A 21,195-nucleotide genomic window follows, 5' to 3' on the forward strand; every position below is an offset into this window, starting at 1 on the left:
CCTTTTGTTTATCTTTTTAATTTTAGTGAAATAAAATCTGAAACTTGACTTTTTGTAGCTTTTGCTTATGAACTGATTAATGCCAGTAGAGGAGATAGAGAATAAAATGGGGAGTGGAAGCTTAGTGAGACCCTAAAACCAGAAAGTGGTTAAATCCTTTTGGAGGTCTATGAACAGGCAGTCTGTGGATCATATTCTTTTAATCAGTCTTTGTAATTGAGTTGTTTCATCAATTACTAGTTTGTTGACATGTGGAAATTTAAGCTTTAGATTTGCTTATTTTGTAGATTGGAGTTCTAAAATTATCTATGCTTTAGCACCTTGAGATAAACTTTTTTCCAAGAAACTAAAGTAGATTGATAATTCTGACTTTATTCCAAAGCACTGTTCTAAAAGTGGTGACTTTGTGTAAAATTTAAGAGACTCCTTCTCCAGCCTTTTGTTTTTGTCTACTGAGCATCTCTTGGGGGACTGCCTTCTCTGACTCGGTGTGCTTCTGGAAGAGCTTTTAGTCACAGGACTGCACCCTGACCACAGGATGTAACCAAGGCCAGGCCAGTGGAGTGTTCTCTCGATTTTATGTATGGAGTAGAAACACAATTACAGATGGTGATAGGAGCTAAGATTTGATTCACATCTTCCTGAGGCCTAGTGCAGCTCTTCTGTGAATCCTGTGAGTGAATTCATAGCCTTTAAACCCCAATTCCTTTTTTATTGCTAGAGATCGAACAGTTCCAAGCAATTACAGAATAAACATAGCCAGAGTTTCAGAACTCTAAAAGGGATTATACACCCAGGCTGTATGAAATGATCCATCGCTGTGTAGGGGGAAGTATCAGAATTGCTACTTAGGTTTTGTCTCCAACAGTTTCTGTTTTTACTACGTCTTATAGTGAACATAATTGTATAGTAGTTTGTATATCAGACTTACAAATAAGCACAGTGGTGCAAAACATGATTCAGAAAAGCCCTCTTTGGGAAAATGTATCACTTAGGAATATGGCTGTATAACAGAAAAGAACGAGGGACTTAAACAGGAATTAAATTTTTAAATAACACAAAACTCAAAGGTTATTGTAGGTGTTGATTCTGTTGCACAGTGATGCCCTCCTACCTCTGTGGTCCACTATCTGTGGCATGTTTCCAACATCCTTTAGTTGTTACAAACTTGTAAAAGGACTGGTGACAGACCCAACACATCAGAGTTCCACATCTGTCCCCCTTGACATCACCATGTGAAGTTCATAGAGCTTCAGATTGATTGAGGGTTCATCAGACAACTTAGGATTGTCATTATCATTCACATTTTGCTGTGTCAGGTTTTTGTTGCAACATTGTGTATATTATAAACATACCTTTATTACTGTAAAACTTTCAAGAAAGAAGCATCACAAAATTTTGAGTGAAGAATTTTTCAGTGAATCTTACGTAGATACTTTCTCTGGCTGAGCGACATATGTATTAATACTAGTGTCCCAGAAGATGATAGTTCTTCAGAATATAGTTCTGATTCAGATGATGTAAATGATGATGTCACACCAACAAAAAGACAAAAATCCTTAGTGATTGATTCTGCAATGGGAAGTGAAAATGAAATGGTGCTGGAGAATGCTCCTGCTTCCAAAGAAGAGTGTATTGAATAGTGTTTCACAAAAATGACTTTACAAGTGTGTTAGGTATAATTGTTGAATGTAATAACCCACAAAGTGTTAGTGAAATAACAATTTTTGGCCAGCCACAGTAAAACTTGCTGGCCACAGGTGTTCAGTCACTCCGTGTCTGACTCTGTGATCCCATGGACTGCACCAGGCTTCCCAGTCCATCACCAACTTCTGGAGTTTACACAAACTCATGTCCACTGAATCAGTGATGCCATCCAATAATCTCATCCTCTGTCGTCCCCTTCTCCCACTTTCAATCTTTCCCAGCATCAGGGTCTTTTCAAATGAGTCAGTGTTTCGCATCAGGTGGCCAAAGTATTAGAGTTTCAGCTTCAGCATCAGTCCTTCCAGTGAATAGTTAGGACTGATGTCCTTTAGACTGGTTGGATCCCTTTGCAGTCCAAGGGACTCTCAAGAGTCTTCTCCAGCACCACAGTTCAAAAGCATCAATTCTTCAGCACTCAACTTTATAGTCCCGCCCTCACATCCATATATGACTACTGGAAAAACCATAGCCTTGACTAGACGGGCTTTCGTCGGCAAAGTAACGTCTCTGCTTTTTAATATGCCATCTAGGTCAGTCATAGCTTTTCTTCCAAGGAACAAGTGTCTTTTAATTTCATGGCTGCAGTCACCATCTGCAGTGACTTTGGAGCCAAAAAAATATAGTCTGCCACTGTTTTCCACTATTTGCCATGAAGTGATGGGACTGGATGTCATGATCTAAGTTTTCTGAATGTTGAGTTTTAACTGTTAAAAATAACAATTTTTGGTCGATCACAATAAAAACTGCCGACCACAGCTGTTAGTCTCTGCAAAAATTTCCTGGTAAGTGTGTTAAAGGAAAGGCAGGGATTTCTCAAACCTGTCCTGGCCAACTTTCACTTGTTTCATTGTCAAGAACTCTGGCACAAAGCGAAATACAACCTTCTCAGTCCTGATAGAGTGACAGACAAGGAAGTGAGCAGTTGCGCCGCGAGTGGATACTGGGCAGTCAATGTAAAAGATCTGTCACAGAAAGATGCCTAGAATCTACAATTGTTTTAGAGAGAGGGCAATAGGATTGTCAGAAAAGGTTTCACAACTGTTGCTGTACGTGTTGCTGTTTGTTCATGTTGCAGTCAGTGAATAATTACCTTTACTTGTTTGCCAGCCAAGTGAAAAACGGTCATTTCAGTGAATTATGTTCACCTTCTTTGCACCTTATTTAAAGGACTTTATTATTAGCAGTTTTATACTTGTACATAATTGAAAGAGCTAGCCAATTTTAATAGTTTCCATTTAGGCATTAACTTCCATCTGTAGAGGAGGAGGATTTCATTTTCCTTTCTTTATTCCCAAGACATGCATGCATCTTTCCCATCTTCCTTCCTACCACTGTATTTCATCATTGTAATCACATCTTACCTGACTCCTGAGAAACCTGTATGCAGGTCAAGAAGCAACAATTAAAACCAGACATGGAATAATGGACTGGTTCATAATTAGGAAAGGAGTACGACAAGGCTGTATAGCGTCACCCTGCTTATTTAACTTACATGCAGAGTATACCATGCAAAATGGTGGGCTGGATGAATGACAAGCTGGATTAAGAGTGCCAGCAGAAACAGCAATAATCTCAGGTATGCAGATGACACCACCCTAATGGCAGAGAGCAAAGAGTAACTAGAGAGCCTCTTGATGAAGATGAAAGAGGAAAGTGAAAAAAAACGCTTAAAACTCAACACTGAAAAAGTGAAGATCATGGCATCTGGTCCCATCACTTCGTGTCAAATAGATGGGGAAGCAATGGAAATAGAGACTATTTTCTTGGGCTCCAAAATCATAGCAAATGGTGACTGCAGCCAGGAAATCAAAAGATGCTTACTCCTTAGAAGAAAATCTATGACAAACCTAGACAGCATATTAAAAAGCAGAGACATCACTTTGCCAACAAAGGTCTGTCTAGTCAAGGCTATGGTTTTTCCAGTAGTCATGTATGGATGTGGAAACTGGACCATAAAGAAAGCTGAGCACTAAAGAATTGATGCTTTTGAACTGTGGTGCTGGAGTCAGTACCACAGTCGGTCCTGAAGGAAATCAACCCTGAATATTCATTGGAAGGACTGATGTTGAAGCTGAAACTCCAATACTTTGGCCATGGGATGCGAAGAGGCAACTCATTGGAAAAGACTCTGATGGCTGGGAAAGATTGAAGGTGGGAGGAGAAGATGGCGACAGAGGATGAGTTGATTGGATGGCATCACTGACTCAATGGACATAAGTTTCAGCAAGCTCTGGGAGATAGTGAGAGGGAAGCCTGGCGTGCTGCAGTCCATGGGGGTCACAAAGAGTCGGACACAACTTAGCGACGGCACAACAACAATTTAAAGTGTACGTTGTTCTGTGTTTCATTCATAGCTGAATCACGCCAGTACCTTTGTTGCTCAATAGTGTGATCAGGGTTCACCAGTACGGGAGTCCCCGGGGAGCTTGTGAAAATTGCACACTCGCTGGCCCCAGCCTGGAATTCAGATGCCTTTTGAAGATTTAGCTTATCTCCGGAAATACTCTGGAGTATGCTATGGTTATTTTTGTTTTCCTTGGAGCTAATTTTCTTTTGTTTGCTTAGTTTTATGAATATTTGATGAATTATCAGTTGTCAAAATGTCCTTTCAAAAAGCTTGTCCATATCAGATGTTTTCTCTAAGGTTGATCTGCTTCCCCAGAGAGAAGGCTGACAAGCTCCCAGGATGATAAAGATCTGGGTGTCTAGTGGGTGAAGGCAGGGTGGGCTAATGGGTCTCAGCATTTGGTCACTCAGTCATGCTTTTAATGCAACTTCCCTCCCTTAACTCTGCCCGTGCCCCCTCTCCAAGGATCCCCCACTCTTTCCAGAGGATAAACCTCTGGTCTACATGGTTGTGAATAAGGTAGTTCTTCATTAAATCCTCCTCTTTTTTTAGTTCCCTTCCGACATTAAGATACTCTTTGCAGTTATTTTGATATTGGGGGTAACGATAATAAAATTTCTATACCCAAAGAGAGAGACTAGGTGGGGTAGGCAGAATATGCTGTTCTCCTGACCATCATCCATCCTCACAAAAAAAAAAAAAAAAAACAAACAGTAAATATGTTGCTTTCATGGCAAAAAGCTTTGCATCTGAGATTAAGAATCTTGAGCTGGAGAGAGTATCCTGGGTTATCCAGGTGGGCGCAATGTAAGTGGGCCCAAGCTTATGAAAGGGAAGCAGGGGTCAGTGTACTAACGGGCCACAAACGGGGCCACAAATGGGGATACAGGCAGAGTGTGGAAGCTGAAAGCAGCAAGAAAATGGATTCTCCTGTACCTCCAGAAATAACGTAGCCCTGCCCACCTCTTTCGGATGTCTGTCCTTCAGAACTGTAAGCTAATATATTTGTGCTGGTCAAGGCTATGGTTTTTCCTGTGGTCATGTATGGATGTGAGAGTTGGACTGTGAAGAAGCCTGAGCACCAAAGAATTGATGCGTTTGAACTGTGGTGTTGGAGAAGACTCTTGAGTGTCCCTTGGACTGCAAGGAGATCCAACCAGTCCATTCTGAAGGAGATCAACCCTGGGATTTCTTTGGAAGGAATGATGCTAAAGCTGAAACTCCAGTACTTTGGCCACCTCATGCGAAGAGTTGACTCACTGGAAAAGACTCTGATGCTGGGAGAGATTGGGGACAAGAGGAGAAGGGGACAACCCAGGATGAGATGGCTGGATGGCATCACGGACTCGATGGATGTGAGTCTGAGTGAACTCTGGGAGTTGGTGATGGACAGGGAGGCCTGGCGTGCTGCTATTCCTAGGGTCGCAAAGAGTCGGACACGACTGAGCGACTGAACTGAACTGAAGCCACTAATAATGTGTGGTAATATGTTACAGCAATAAAAGGAAACTAACACACAAGCTTAACTAATTAGCTAAGAGAAACTGTCCAGACCTTGGGATTCTTGACCTTAACAGTAGTCTCTAATAGTAGCTGTCATCAAAAAATTAGTCAACCTAAGAAAAATTGGAAGACTTTATTCGAGCCAAATTTGAAGATTATAGCCTGGGAAGAGCACCTCAGAAAGCTCAGAGAGTTGTTCTGCCCATTAAAAGTCAAGACAATTTATATATGTTTTTTGAGACAGAGGGCAGTACTTTAAATGATATATTCGTATTTGAGTTTTCATAATCCAGATGTAAGCACCATCATGGTGGGTCATGTGACTTTTTACCAGCTCAAAAAGGAATGTTGTCTTCTAAAGAGTTGTCTTCATGCTTAGAGAAAGTTGCTGGTTATGGTGGGCAGGTATTCCTGCTGACGGGGGAGGTTTGCTCAATGTGTAATGTAGATATACAATGCACAATTGGGGGAGTACAAGTTGCTTAGTCATAGCCCCATGGACTATGCAGCCCATGGAATTTTCCAGGCTAGAATACTGAAGTGGGTAGCCTTTCCCTTCTCCAGGGCATCTTCCCAACCCAGGGATCGAACCCAGGTCTCCCACATTGCAGGTGGATTCTTTACCAGCTGAGCTATCAGGGAAGCTGAAATTGGAGGGAGAGGGGAGGCCAAAGGGCAAAGAAGGAGTTTTATGTTTAAATTTTTCTTGCCAAAACATGAATTTCATTTCAGTTTCTTAATCATGGTTATACATTGGAAGAGTTTTAAAATACTGGCACCTGGTATATAGTGGATTTTTTAAATTTCTGGTAGTGGAGGCAGACACTAGTATTTTCTGAAAGCTGCTCAGATGATGGTGATGTACAGCCAGGCCTGAACACCTCTATACTGAGTATAAAGACACCATTAACCTAACTCAGTGATTTCTTGTCAAAGTGTGGTTTCTGTATCTAGCATCACCTGGGGTCTTGTTCCAAATAGAAATGTTTCAGCCCCACCCCAGACTTCTAAATCGGGAATGGAACCAGCAATCTTTTACCAATTCCTCCCCTCCCCAAAGAAATCCTGATGCACATTAACACTTGAGAACCTCTGATTTGACCAAAGAACCTCTTAATTGCTCTTAATTCTCTGAGGTGTGTATGTTACAGATTTTATAAGCTAATACTGTAGTAAGCAGCCTGAAAAACTTAAGGTCATTCTCAGATATATTTACTTTCTCCTGCTGTATCATACAGAACTAATATTTGGTTAAGGATGTGAATTGTATCTATTACTCTATAATTAAACACCATGATTCTAGACACGCAGACATGTAAAGGCAGATGTAGGAGAGGATGCTGACCGAAGTACACTCTCCAAAGGTAGGTATTTTTAATAAAATCCCCAGTTCTTCTTGTCTTAGTCTAAAAATATAGAGTGATTTGGAGGCATATATGTGTTTACTATATTAAAAATATACTTATATGAAATAATAGCACCAACAAGCAGCTTTGTGAGACTGTGTGTAATGCATTATGCCAGCATTAGAGCTGACTCCTCTCAGGCAACTACTCGGTGATAACTTTGTAGCATCCAGGTATTCAATCAGCCGCAGATTGTGTAGTACTGCAGTGTGCATTTATTGAAAAAAATCTGTAAGTGAGCCCATGCAGTTCAAACCTGTGTTATTCAAAGGTCAAGAAGAGTTTAGGTTTCCTCTCCATTTATTGCTAATAATTAGTAGAAACTCTTTTTGTTTTGTTTTTTTTTCTGGCTTTTAAATATTTTTTATTTTTTTAATTGAAGTATAATTGCTTTGCAATGTTGTGTTAGTTTCTGCTGTACAACAACATGAATCAGCTATATGTAAACTATAAAGCTATATGTAAAAAACCAGCTATATATCCCCTCGCTTGTTTTTAGGGAAAGTCTTTGCTCTGACAGGTAGTTATCACCACGGGGAAAATTACAGGCCAGGTGAGAAACATGGTCAATAAACACCAGTGTTGAAGGATTATTTATCTGTGTTAAGATTCTTCTTACATTTTCTTTTAAGCCCCATAAAAGAAAATGGACTATAAAAGCTCAATGAGATAACAAAATTTTATTTACATCTGTTTCCATTTAATATAGCACATCTTCAGGATAGGTGGTAACTTACTTAAAGGTTATGCTCATATTCTTCAGGCTGTGGGTAGAAGATTCCCCAGGGTAGCAGTAACTGTCTTGTAGGAATTCTTTGTCTTCACATATCCCCAAAATACCATTCATGTACAAATAAATACTTGTCTTATAGCTGAATACAGGCTCAATTAGTTTTTCAAATACTCTAGCCACAGCAATATGGTTTTTTGGAAATCTAAACTGAGACAAGAATTGCTCAACTCATAGCTTCTCCTGTCATTAATATGTACATGCTGACTGCCAAAAAGAGTAACTAAAATTTCTTACAGACTGTACTGCAAGAGAAACCTATAGTTAAAGAAAAAAAAAAAATTGCATTCAGAAATTTTTGTCTAAATTGATATTAGCCTGTGAGTAGTTATAAGCAATAGTAACTTTCATGCTTCACCATCTTGCCTGATATTTTGTACACTAAAAGTTACATATTCTGTATACTAACAGTCTGATTATACAGTCTGAATGCTAGAAGTCGCTAATTTTCATTGTTTTACCACCAAGAAAGCATACTTGATTTATAGGGAAAGGGATTTAAATACTCCTAGAGGCAATGGCACTCCACTCCAGTACTCTTGCCTGGAAAATCCCATGGACGGAGGAGCCTGGTAGGCTGCCGTCTGTGGGGTCGCACAGGGTCGGACACGACTGAAGCGGCGCAGCAGCAGCAGCAGCAGCAGCAGCAGAGGTACTTCTGAAACTTTTTAACCTAAGGCTTAACTTTCTTCCAATAACAAGTAGCTGTTTGCTTTCCGAAAGATTTTATGTTTTATCATAAGCTTAATAAGGTGCTTTATTATCATCACATTCCTCTCTCCGCAAAAAAGGCCCTGATCCATATTGTTATATTGGGGTGATAGTGTTCCTTATTTTTGATACCTTTGACATATTTTCGTTTTACATTGTGACACATCATTATGACTTTACCTAATTGTTATCTAAAAGGGAACTATCATCTTTACTTGCCTTAAAATATTTTATAGGCCTGGTTTTTAGTTTTGTAATGCTTTTGTTTTAGTCAGTTTAGTCTAAGAAGGACTCCAGCAGTATGGTCAGTGCAAAGCTTAGATTCTCTAGTATGGACAAACTGTCAAGGTCCCTATAGGCCATTGGGCTAATCAAGCTAGTAATATTAATTTTAACTTTTTATTTTGTACTTAAACTGCATATTACCTCATAGTTTATCATCAAAACAAATCATATAGATGAAAGCATGTAGATGGACTACAAATGATTCTGACTTGTAAACTAGGGAAGCCTCTGTCGATTGACCTTAAAGTCCAGGGAAAGAAGGTAAAGGTGTTTGTCTTACCCGCTACCAACTAGACTGTGCAGCATATCATACTTCTCTGAGAATTGCTCTTAGAGCCTGGTGTCACCATGAGCATGTAGTTGCTAATGATAGAAACAAGAACGTACATGTAATGAGAGGTGGGTGAGTCTCTAGAGGTTCCTTAAAGTAGAGGTTTTTAAAAAGACTAGAAAAGAAACAAGACTAAACCAACATGTTACAGGGATGGTTTCCACAACAAAGCTTATCAGCCAGTTTTTAAAAAGCTACAAGACAATATTACTAGTTCTACAGAATTGGGAACTGTGATGTGTGTGTACATTTCCCCATTTATCATTTAGCTGACTGCCTCACAAAGCTGTTCTGGTATTCAGCTGCTACAATGTTAGGAAACCACCAGGCCAACCTCCCTTCTGCCTCATTTATCACTTAACTGTTCCTTTGAAACACTGCCCATTTGTATTAATTTTCTGAAGTACTATTCAGCAGATCACACCAACACAATGGAACCTTCAGCCTTTGGCTGGTGCTCCCCATAAGCAATATGCAGCCTACAGACAGTAACATTTCCCTACGTGTGTGTATGCACAGATATATTAAAAACATTTAAACATTTACTCTTAAAGAGTATCCTAAAATGTAAGTACAGAGTAAGTACAGGGTAAGTACAGAGAAAACGCATGCAGAGAGAGCCCACTGAAGTACAAAGCCTGTGGGATATATAATTTTGTTTATATTTCCTACAGGATAGTAACATAGGTCTTTTCCAACCCAGAGGCATAATATATTTTCTGAAAACTTGGACACTGCCCATTGCATTAAATGTAAATGCTCCCTAAGTATATAAACAGTAAAAGTAAGCAAAAAACCTTACAACACATTCCTCTGTTTAATATATCAAAAATGTTTCCAAGGCAACATTATTAAAACGATCATACACCACAGCCCCTAATACGGTGTCAAGCTCCTATAGGAGGTGCAGAGAGGCCAGAGAGGCTCCAGCCATCAGTGGTCTAGGTGCTCTTCTTCTCCTCGCCCAGTAAACTCACGGTGGCTTTCTTGGCTGTTAGAAGGAGAGAAAACTGTATTAGAGCTGTTTGTAACCCAGCTGTGTGCCGATGTGGCTCCTATTGTGGGTGACTCACACTCAGGTGAGGACACGCGGAGGTCTGTGGGCAGGGCTAGCAGAGTTTCCAGCAAATGGGCCTGAGAACTCTTCAAGTGCAGCTCCTGAGCACTGCAGCAAAGTTACTGAGGACCTAGCCCCTTAGAGTGATCATGTCGCCTGTGCCACTGTGACCTGTCCTCCTCCGAGTATCGTAAGAAGTAGAGGTTCCTTGAGTGTGTAGTGTCCTCTGTACAGTCAAGAAATTCCAGGTCCTCCCTGGCCTTCCTAATTACCACTTGGGTTAGAATATGCTCTAAGAACTCGTGTGATGTGTCTGAGGGCCTCGGGGAGGGTTCTGAGAGCCTTGAGGCCTCCTGAGAGTCCAGACCACAGTGTTCTCGGTGGAGCCCTGAGCAGTTGCCAGGCAAGGCTGCCCTCCTTATGCACCAGCCGCCCAACAGCGGCTCTCCCTTCACTCACTTAAAATTGTGGACTAAAGTTTACAAAGACACTGCAGGCTCTCAACTAGCTCTTTGCAAAAATGTACTTCCTGGAGAATCCAGAAACTCAGAGTCTAAAATGTGTCAGCCTCAAAATCCATCTTATTTTCATTCTCATACCTCGGTTTATGAATGTGTCATAGCAAAGTAAAACAGGATTTTAGAGGACTGCGATCTAAGAGAATCAAAGGCCGAGAAATGTGGGTGAACTAGACAGAAGTGACATCACCAGAGGTTGCTGGTTTGGTTAAGAGCAGAGAGAACAGTTAAGAAACCTCTTCAAAAGGAACTGGCGATCCTAGAGTGGGAGGATGTGAGGAAACGTAGGAACGCGCTGAAGGAGACTGGAGCTGTGTCCGGGAGCAGGGCTTGGGGAGGACGCAGTCTGTGAGGAGGAGGAGAACACACACCAGCTGGGGCATCAGGGCTGCAGGGGGCTATCTGGGGGTCTTCCTCCCCCAGAGGCCAGCTCACCTTTCGTCTCCCACTTCCTCAGGAGCGTAGAACCCTTTTTTTTTTTTTTTAATTCCCTAGTTCTGTGGCCATTGTCCATGGGCTAAAACCCTTACTGTGCCCTCTGGAACTTCCAACCCATCATCAGGAAGACCTCTATCCTCCCATTTCTCTGAATGGATCCTTCTTCCTGTTGCTCTTACAGAGACCCGCCTGCCCCCCAGGACCCTGCCTTCTCAACTGTCCTATGCGTTTTCCTTCCATGACCCTGGTACTTCTGGGTCTGGAGGTCCAGGAAGCATTGTCTTTGATCTTCATGGCTGTGTTCAAAATCTCATGGCATCATATGACCTTTCCCAGCCACCCGTCTTTTTTCCAATTCTCTCTGACCCTTGAGCTGTGCTGCCTCATTTCTTTAAGATTTTAGCTCCAAACTTACAATCACTTTTGAGCAGTGCTATCACTTGAATTATCACTGGTTTCAGCATTCTTCCAGTATCCTGACCGCTTGGGTCCTCTGCTCCAGTAACCGGGATGTTCCATTCGAGCTGCTCTGCAGCCTGGTCTCCTTCAGCTCCCCCTCTGGGCCATTCCCTTCCAGTCATATGTTCCCCGCTCTCAGCTTTTGCACATGCTCGTTCTTCCACGGGGGCTTTCTTCCCCATGGTTCCTTCCCTTAACACCTTCAAATGTGATGCAGTATTGCCTCCTTTGTGAGGATTTCCTAAATCACTCTTTAAAACTGTCACCTTCCCTTCAGCCCCTGAGCACTCACTATCTTTTGATCTGTTCTAGTTTTCTCTGTATCATGTGCTAATTACACCATGTAACTTGCTTTTTCATTGTATTCTCTCTCTCTCTCTCTCAACAAGTCTATAAGCTTCATGGGTTCATGCAGTATGGTCTGCTGGTCTGTTTGGTTCCCTGGTTCACGCCCAGTGCTATGAACATGCTTGGCACATAATTAAGTCACCTCAATAAGTAAGTATTTGTTGAATGAATGGATGAGAAAGGCTGAGAAAGAGGGCATTCTCTTGCACCTCTCACAAAAGCCATTTGAACAGCAGCATCACAAGCAGTTCAACCTGAAATGAATGAGAGAGACTGGACTTGTATATAAATACAGATGACCCCTAAAATCTCCACCCACCACAGGAAAGTCACTTTTCCTAATGTGCTGACTGAATGATGTGTTATACGTGGCATGGCAGAAGAATGCTGGGAACAGTAAAGGCAACAGGCAAAGCCTTGGTGGAGAAATCGCAGGACAGCCTTGGCACGTGGCTGAGGAAAGCCAACAGGACGGGACGTGAGGAAGCCCGCTACCTGGGCCTGTAGAACGCACGGCCTCTCGCACCCTGGGCCAGGCTGCCCCAGGCCATACCTTCCTTGGCGAAGGCATCTACCGTCTCTTTGGCTTTGTCCTTCAGGTCGTTCACCACATCGTCTACTTGGGACTCGTGCTTCAGGAAGAAGGGCCGGATGATGCGCTTGTAGAGCAGGTCTGCTCCGTTGGCAGGGCTGGGAGCCATGCACCACAGCAGGAAGCCACACTGCGGGAAGAAGCAGCACGGTTACAGAGGGCGGTGACCCCGGACCGCACGCACTGCCGCCTCCTGCAGGCTGTTGGGCACACTTCTCTTGGTGGAGCAAACATGACAAATAATGACCTAGTAAGGAAAGGCTGCCAGGGCGTCCCTGCTGGCTCAGCTGGCAAGGACTCTCCTGTAAGGCAGGAGACCCCACTTCGATTCCTGGGTTGAGAAGATCCCCTGGAGAAGGGATAGGCTACCCACTCCAGTATTCTTGGGCTTCCCTGGTGGCTCAGCTGGTAAAGAATCCACCTGCAATGGGGGAGACTTGGGTTCAATCCCTGAGTTGCAAAGATGCCCTGGAGGAGAGCATGGCAACCCACTCCAGTGTTCTTGCCTGGAGAATCCCCATGGACAGAGGAGCCTGGTGGGCTATGGTCCATGGGGTCACAAAGAGTCGGATATGACTGAACAACTAAGCACAGAAGGAAAAACTGAGACTGACAAAGGCAAAGCACACCAGGTCCAGCAGCTTAACTTCCTAGCTAACTTGGACCACTTTTTAGTTGTGAGTCACGAGAGCTCTAGAAATGCAAACCTGGGAAGGGGCTACTACTAATGACAGAGCTGAGTTAAAACACACACAGAGCACCCATACTGAGCGCCCTTCTGTGACATTCAAAACACAAAAGAAACAGATTATAGGGGGCGAGTTTTGAAAAGACAGCAGTTACCAGGCTGGATTTAAAAAAAAAAAAAAAAGAAAACCCCAAACTATGGCTATATAGTTCTTGCAAGAAACACACCTAAGGCAAAACTAATCAGAACACTGAAAATAAGATGAAAAAAAAAAGATGTATCTGACAAATACCAACTTTCAAAATAGCTCATATAACAATAGTACATCAACACAAGGAAAAATAAGTGAACAAAATGATAAGGAAGGAAAACAACTTGTTAGGAAGAATAACCGGCCTGAACCTATGTATCTTTGAGCTATGTAAATTATATATACTTTTGTTTTTGGCTTCCCTGGTGGCTCAAACAATAGAGTCTAACTGCAGTACAGGAGACCCAGGTTCGATCCCTGGGTCAGGAAGACCCTCTAGAGGAAGAAATGGCAACCCACTCCAGTATTCTTGCCATGGACGGAAGAGTCTGACAGGCTACAGTCCATGGGGTTGCAAAGAGGACACGAATGAGCGACTTCACTTTTTTTGTCTTGATACTTATATAATTTTAATTTTTATAATTATATGTAGTTTCTAAATACATAATAATTTTGAACTGTATAAACTTGAAAGTCATAACTGATCAATGGACAAAATCCACGATCAATTGCTTTTTAATATTTCCATCGGAAACTGATATATTAAAAAACTAGAAATCAGTAAGAATACATAGGAAAATACACAAAATTTAAAATCTTAATCTAAAGATATATACAGATCTCTCCACCCAACAACCTGAGACCTAAGAGAACTGTACACTACAAAACACAGAGGTAAAAAAGTGGAGCTCAGAGACCAATGTTCTAGTCTCAGCTCTGCCACTCACTAGCTGGGCAAAACTTGCGCAGGTTACTTACTTGCTTAAGTCTGTTCTGACTCTATAAAAAAAGTATAAATAGAAAGAATTTTAAAATCCATTTCATGCAGGTTTTGTAAGAAAATAAGAAACCTCTGGAGCATCCAGCCTAGCAGGGGCTCTGTCCCTGTCCCAGGAATGCTGTGTCTCCTACCAACATCCATGAGACAGAAGCAGCCTGCCTATTAGAGGGTTAAGTCAGGTAAAACCAGATCTCAGGACCAACATGCACCCTTTTTAAACAATCATTTTGTTCTTAACTCTCCTTTCACTGCCTGAAATGAAATTCAAAGTCATGAGATGCTTACACATACAATTATGAAAAAAAAAAAAAAAAACGGTTTCTAACTGGAATATAAAGAAAGAAGAAAGTAAAAGTGTTTTATTTAAGAAATGTATTTTGGACTTCCCTGGTGGTGCAGAGAATAAGAATCTTCCTGCCACTGCAGGGGCCACTGGTTCGATCCCTGGTCTGGGAAAATCCCACCTGCCACGGAGTAGCTAAGCCCACGCACCACAACTACCGAGCCCACGCGCTAGGGCCCACGGGCTGCAGGTACTGAAGCCCGCTGCCTAGAGCCTATGCTTTTTTTGTACCCAAACATTTCATATTTTCCATCAGTTGCTTATAAAGATAATGCTAATATATCCACACATACACCTAAAAGTCAATACAGCAATCTAGTCAAAGTGATGTGCAGGAAAAGTGACATTCTTGACAGAACATCAGATTTCTATGTGAACATTTTGAAGAGAACACAGTGAGGCGGCCAAGGGGATGTGCCCTGTACTACTGCATACAAAGCAAGTTTCCTACCAACTATATTAACTATTCGAAGAGAAGAATTATTTGGATTTAGTTTTTAGCATCTAACATCCAATATACTTGTTATTTATATCCAGGCATTTTGCTGTATTTATTATTTAGGAGGAGAAGGGGCGACAGAGGATGAGATGGTTGGTTGGCATCATCGACTCAATGGACATGAGTTTGAGCAAGCTCCAGGAAATAGTGAAGGACAAGGAAGCCTGGTGTGCTGCAGTCCATGGGGTTGCAAAGAGTCAGACACAATTGTGCAACTGAACAATTAATATTTAGGAAACTGGCATAAAGTTTTAAATTGGCATGAGATACATTTTAATTTTTACTATTTAAAATTGTAGAAAATAGTCTCCTGGCTGGTATTCCTATGTAGAATATCTGATTGTCAGGAATATATTATTGATGTAGACATATGTCTGCATAGCCTCAAAGTGAAGTGGAAAGGACTCAGGGGTTAAGACTCAGGAGAGCTGGGGAGAAGGAAATGGCAGCCCACTCCAGTATTCTTGCCTAGAGAATCGACTGGACAGAGGAGCCTGGCTGGCTACAGTCCATAGGGTCGTGAGAGTCGGACATGAATTAGCAACTAAACCACCACCCCTAAGGCATATAAAAGAGCTATTGAAAATATTAAAAAAAAAAAAAAAAGAATCAGAGGAGAGTTGCTATCTATTTCATGACTGTAAGCAAATCAAACAACCTCTCAAAGAGTCAATTTTCTCTTCAGGATTTTTTAGAAAACTCAAGAAATTAAAAAATATACTTGAAGAAAGTACACAAGATACAGCTAATATTACCAAGTCCTACAGTTCTTACTGTTGTTGAAAATCTCTGAAATGTTATCTGCCTATACAGATAACAACCCTAAGCAATCCAGAAAAGTTCACTTGTTCACCTTTTCTGGATGAATTTAAGCATGGCTACCAGACAGGACCAGAGCCAAGAGCGTGCATTTTTGTACCTCTCCAATGTGATTAAGTTTATATGCTAAACTCCAAGACTGTTCATTTATTTCTTCCCAGTTCCCTCTAGCTATTCTCTTGAGACTGTAAAGTCATTACTGCTCTTTACCTACATCCTGAGCATTTTCCAGTTCTCAAATGAAATAACTTTCTTGTATTAAAAATAGTTAATTACAGTTCAACTCTCAAGGGTGGTGTTCAGCTGCCAGCTTTTACAACTCCCTTTTCTTAACCTATTGTACCTACTCAAGAGCCCAGAAATACACATATCTGACCATCCTTCTAATCGGGCCAGCTCATGGGGTTCCCAAGAGCAAACACAAGCCCACTCTTACCCGCAGTGCAGATAAAGAGTCCACGCTATTTCAGTGTAACTCTCAGCGCTAGCAGCACTGACATACTAAATCCTTAAATCACAACAGGCCAGAGAGTTGTGTCTGTGGTTCTAATGCTGCCACTATTCTATTTCCCTGAATGCTTCCAAGGTAGGGACATATTTAACATGCACAGTTCGGCACTAGCCTGGTGAGACCTGAGAGTCAATGTCTGAAACAATGTGCTTCCACACTGGCTTCTGGTGTGCTGCAGTCACTCGATCAGAAGCCAGTCTTGGGAAGCCTTTGGACACAGCCACCAGAACAGCAACGCTCAGCACGCACGAAGAGAAGCTAAGAGCAGACATGTGAGCGGGGGACTCTCCTATCTTCTCTGCCTCCTACAGAGTTAGGAAGAAAAATGTTAAGCTCTCTGTCAGTGGGTCAAACAGTACAGGTAACAGTCTGGATGAGGACTTAAACTTGCCAAAGTCTATTCAACCTTGTTTGAAAAATCTAGAAACTTATTTAAATGAGAATAAAGATGAGGTGCAAAGGTATTCGTTGCAGCATTAGTTATAATAGCAGGATAACTGTCCTAAATGTCTATTAACTGAGGAATGAATGAATTCTTATCTATAATGGATTAGACATCTAGGTCAAAGAATATTGAATAACATGAGAAAATACTCATAGTATTGTATTAATCAAAAAAAGTGAGATATAGAATCATATATGATATATATGGTCTCAACCATACATAGTTGAGTAAAGCAATAACATACACAATTCTCTGTGTGTAGACACTGTATCAAGAAATTTATTTACACATTAAAAAATAGGACTACCCTAAGATGATAACAGTGGGAGTCTTAAAATACTGTTTTATTTTCTACATAAAACATGCCCCAACACACAGGCTCACATACACACAACCACAGATGCAAACAGTATAACAGCAAGGATTAATTCACCAAAATCCCCCGGACCTAAAACACATTCTGGCACACAGAGGTTCTAAATAAATATCTGCTGAATAAAGAAGATATACTACTTTCACAAACAGAGAAATTATTTTTAAAAAAATACATTTATTTTTAAACCTTCCTGTTCCAAGGCAGAGCTCAGATCAAAGCTCTAAACAGGCAGGATCCACTTTTACTAGCTCAATACATGGAACAGTATCTTCTCAACCAACCTTCGATGCCTAATCACTGGTTCCTCTTACATTCCTTCAAGCTAACAGGCTACTTTAGAAAAATGAGGGGAACAGGTCAACAATATTAAGTCTGCAAAAGATAAAATAGTAAACCCGGCCTTAGTTGCAGGTCTTTTCTTCATCCTCCCAAACAATTACCTTGTGATTGTAGCAATAGCACAGGTAGGACCCAACTAGTCCTTAAAATGGAATACTCTCACATACACTTCTCTGCAATTCAGGGACCTTTTCTCAGTCAGTTCACGGAAGCCACTCAGAATACACCACTAATACAGAAAGAAAGCATTTCTATTGACAGCATGATCAATTTTTAATCATCTCAAGTATATCACCTATTTGGAACTACGGGATGGATTCACTCTTTCTGGATGCCATGCCATCATACAGCTGGGCACTCACTACTAATGGATGCACATTCATTTCACTGTTAGGGAGGAAAACTTGCTGCACAGCAATTTCTGTAATGTACTTCAAATATAAATGACTTGCTGATTATCTTTTATTCTGGAGCCTTTCTGTCTCAAGGGGCCTCCATTAGCAGAGGTGATCACGAGCAGGCCGCTGTCAGATTGCTCACATTTCAGAAGTCTGAGGTCAGGTGCTGCTGTAGTGGTTCCACTGACAGCAGACGGCTGGCGGCAAGCAGTGGGGCCCAAGGCAAAAACCCGGCTTCTTGCTGTTAGAGACTGCAGTGTGACATCACTGCTGTTAGACAGGTCTTAAAGGATTCAAAAGTATTTGAAGTTTAAAGTATGGACATCTACATTAAAGACTATAAAGCTATTTTTATAAATGCTAAGTATCTTTGGATAACAAAACCATGAAAAATCCAGCAGCCTACGAAATCTAAATCTTCCAATAGACCAATTTCTTTCCCATTTCTTTTGAAAGGAAAATTTTTCAGCTGTGTTACAAGGCATTCAGTGGTAACATCATTCAAACTTAAAAGAATATGCAGGGACTTCCCTGATGGTCTAGCGGCTAAGACTCCATGCTCCCAATGCAGGGAGCCTGGGTTCAATCCCTGGTTAGGGAACTATATCCCACATGTTGCACCTAAGACCCACTGCAGCCAAATAAACAAAAAATTGCTTTTTAAAAAGAATATTCACATTTGCATTTAAATTTTTAACTATCTAGCTTTTTTTAAAAACCATAAATGGTTTCATACTGTATATAATCTATAATTTTTATAAATAATGAATTATGCAAAACTTCTATATCTCAATAAATGAATTATTTCTTTTAACAGTATGGATGTACTATTAATTCATTTAACCATTTACCTGTTGATGGACCCTTCAGGGATTTTTTGTAATTACCAGAATGAGAGAGCTTCTGGTATCTAATTTCCTGTATCTAAATTTCTTTAGGTAAAGAGTCTAAAAAGAAAGTAAACAGAAATGTAGACATTTTAAATAACTCCCAATTTAATGAGGAAGCTAAACTATTTGAGTATTTTAACTCACACTTCCCAGATTGCTGACTACTCGTATTTTTTTCTCTTATGTGAAATGTCTCTATATGACTTGTTTCATTTTCCTCTTTTTCTTCCCTGTAAGTTTTTCTATATATTCTGGATATAATTCCATATCTGGTAAGAATGTAAATACATCCTCCTGCTGCTGCTGCTGCTAAGTTACTTCAGTCGTGTCTGACTCTGTGCGACCCCATAGACGGCAGCCCACCAGGCTACCCATCCCTGGGATTCTCCAGGCAAGAACACTGGAGTGGGTCGCCATTTCCTTCTCCAATGCATGAAAGTGAAAAGTGAAAGTGAAGTCGCTCAGTCATGTCCGACTCTTAGCGACCCCATGGACTGCAGCCCACCAGGCTCCTCCGTACATGGGATTTTCCAGGCAAAAGTACTGGAGTGGGGTGCCATTTCCTTCTCCAATGCATGAAAGTGAAAAGTGAAAGTGAAGTCGCTCAGTCATGTCCGACTCTTCCTACCCGGCTCCTCCGTCCATGGGACTTTGCAGGCAAGAGGACTGGAGTGGGGTGCCACTGCCTTCTCCTAGTCTGTCATTAGTTTTCCTTTGTTTATGCTGCCCACTGTTATATAGAAATTTTTGTCTAATTTCTATTCCGCCAAGTTAGAAAACATTCTCCTGTACTTCTTCTAAAGCAGAGGTTTTGGCATAGCAGTACTGCCTTGGGAGGGACTGAGGAAAACAGCCGTGGACTGAGCAGCCAGGGCAGTTTCTCCTCATGCCCCCGCTCCAAGCCCTAGAGCTGTGAATGGCCACCAAGGAGCACCTGCTTCAAATGCTGCTGGGGGAGCCGAAGGGCGATGCCTGCACCTGAGGGGCTATTTTGGGGAGGGAAGGGTGATTAACTGTGACTCCTCTGCTGCCTGGGGCTCCCCACCCTAGTTTAGGGTGGGCAGGCTCCCCACCTGCCCCCCATCCTGAGTTTACCAGAACTAGCATGAATCGGGGTGTGGCCACCTCCATTCCAGCACCCAATGGAATAGCTGATATGCCTGGAGAAAAATGAACTTACAGGCCAAAATAACAAGGTATTTGAAAACTACAACCATTTCAAAACAAAGCACAGTCAACTACAGATCTATCAGCAGCAGAAATTTTAGAAGTGACTGACTAAGAATTTTAAATTAACTATACTAAAAGAAATACAGTGACATGAAAGAACAAAAAAAATAGGAAAGAACCAAGCAAAATTACTAGGAATGAAAAATAAAATAGTTGAAATAAACACAATGTATAGCATAAAGAGCAAATGGAACAAAATTGAAACTGGAAGATCAGATCGAGAAAACTCCCAGAAAGCAGGAAACACAAATAAATATATTTGAAAAATAGGTAAGGTCAGAGGAAAAGAAAAAATTCATCCAGATTACCCAGAATTAAAAATCAAGATAATATCAATGTAGTGGTGGTTGCAGGAAGGAAAATCAAAGAATGAGAGAGTTTCTGGTATCTAATTTCCTGTATCTATGGTTTTTAGATAAAAAATCTAAAAAGAGAGAGAGAACAAGATGGCAGAGGAGTAGGTGGACGTGGAGTACCTCGCTCTCCACGGATACATCAGAAATACACCTTCAGACACAGAAGTGCACGCAGAACACCAGCCGAGAGCGGACAGGAGGGCCTGACCAGTGGAAGAGAACCCACAGAGCCACGCAAAGCTCAGTAGGACGAAGGAACCAGGGGGAAAACAGGAGTGTTAGTAGGACTGCACCTGCCCTGAGCGGCTGGGGGAACTGAAGCAGGGGTCCAATCCCCACAGCCAGGCAACTGTCTGAGTCAGAGGAGAAACATTTAAGGCTGAGAGCAAAACAGCTGATCTGTGGCAGCCTAGATGGAATGAGAATCACAGTCCTTGCCGCAACCATACATACGCCGGGGAGGGCTGGAGCTCTACCAGAAGGGACAGGGGCTGGGAGCTGGAGTTGAGGGACTGTGGAGCAATCCCAGGGCGAGGGCTGCTGTTGACTGCGGAGAGACAGATCGAGGGGATGTGAGGGAGGAGGCTGTGGTGGGAGATGCCTGTGGAGGAAAGCCAGGCAGCCACGGAAACAAGGCCATGGTGCTGAGTCACGCGAAGAGGGTGGAGCCATCACCATAGCCCCTCTCTCCCCCCAGGAAAGTACTCGAGAGGCTGGCCCATCCAATGCCTGACGCACTGAACTACAGAGCAGGACCCCACCCAGGGTGCTCCTTTCA

At 41.8% G+C, this 21,195-nt stretch overlaps 1 protein-coding gene across 1 annotated transcript in view; it reads right to left on the reverse strand.

Moving 5' to 3' along the window:
- REEP5 (receptor accessory protein 5) overlaps positions 7,625–21,195 on the reverse strand; it is a 48,695-nt gene continuing 35,124 nt past the window's right edge. The window contains exons 4-5 of the mRNA XM_018053749.1: positions 12,454–12,622; positions 7,625–10,071 (exon numbers count right to left, since the gene is read on the reverse strand). Coding sequence (XP_017909238.1) covers positions 10,022–10,071; positions 12,454–12,622 — 219 coding nt within the window. The 3' untranslated portion in view covers positions 7,625–10,021. The remainder of the gene's footprint in view (positions 10,072–12,453; positions 12,623–21,195) is intronic.

This window comes from Capra hircus, chromosome 10, assembly GCF_001704415.2.
Source record: "Capra hircus breed San Clemente chromosome 10, ASM170441v1, whole genome shotgun sequence".
NCBI lineage: Eukaryota > Metazoa > Chordata > Mammalia > Artiodactyla > Bovidae > Capra > Capra hircus.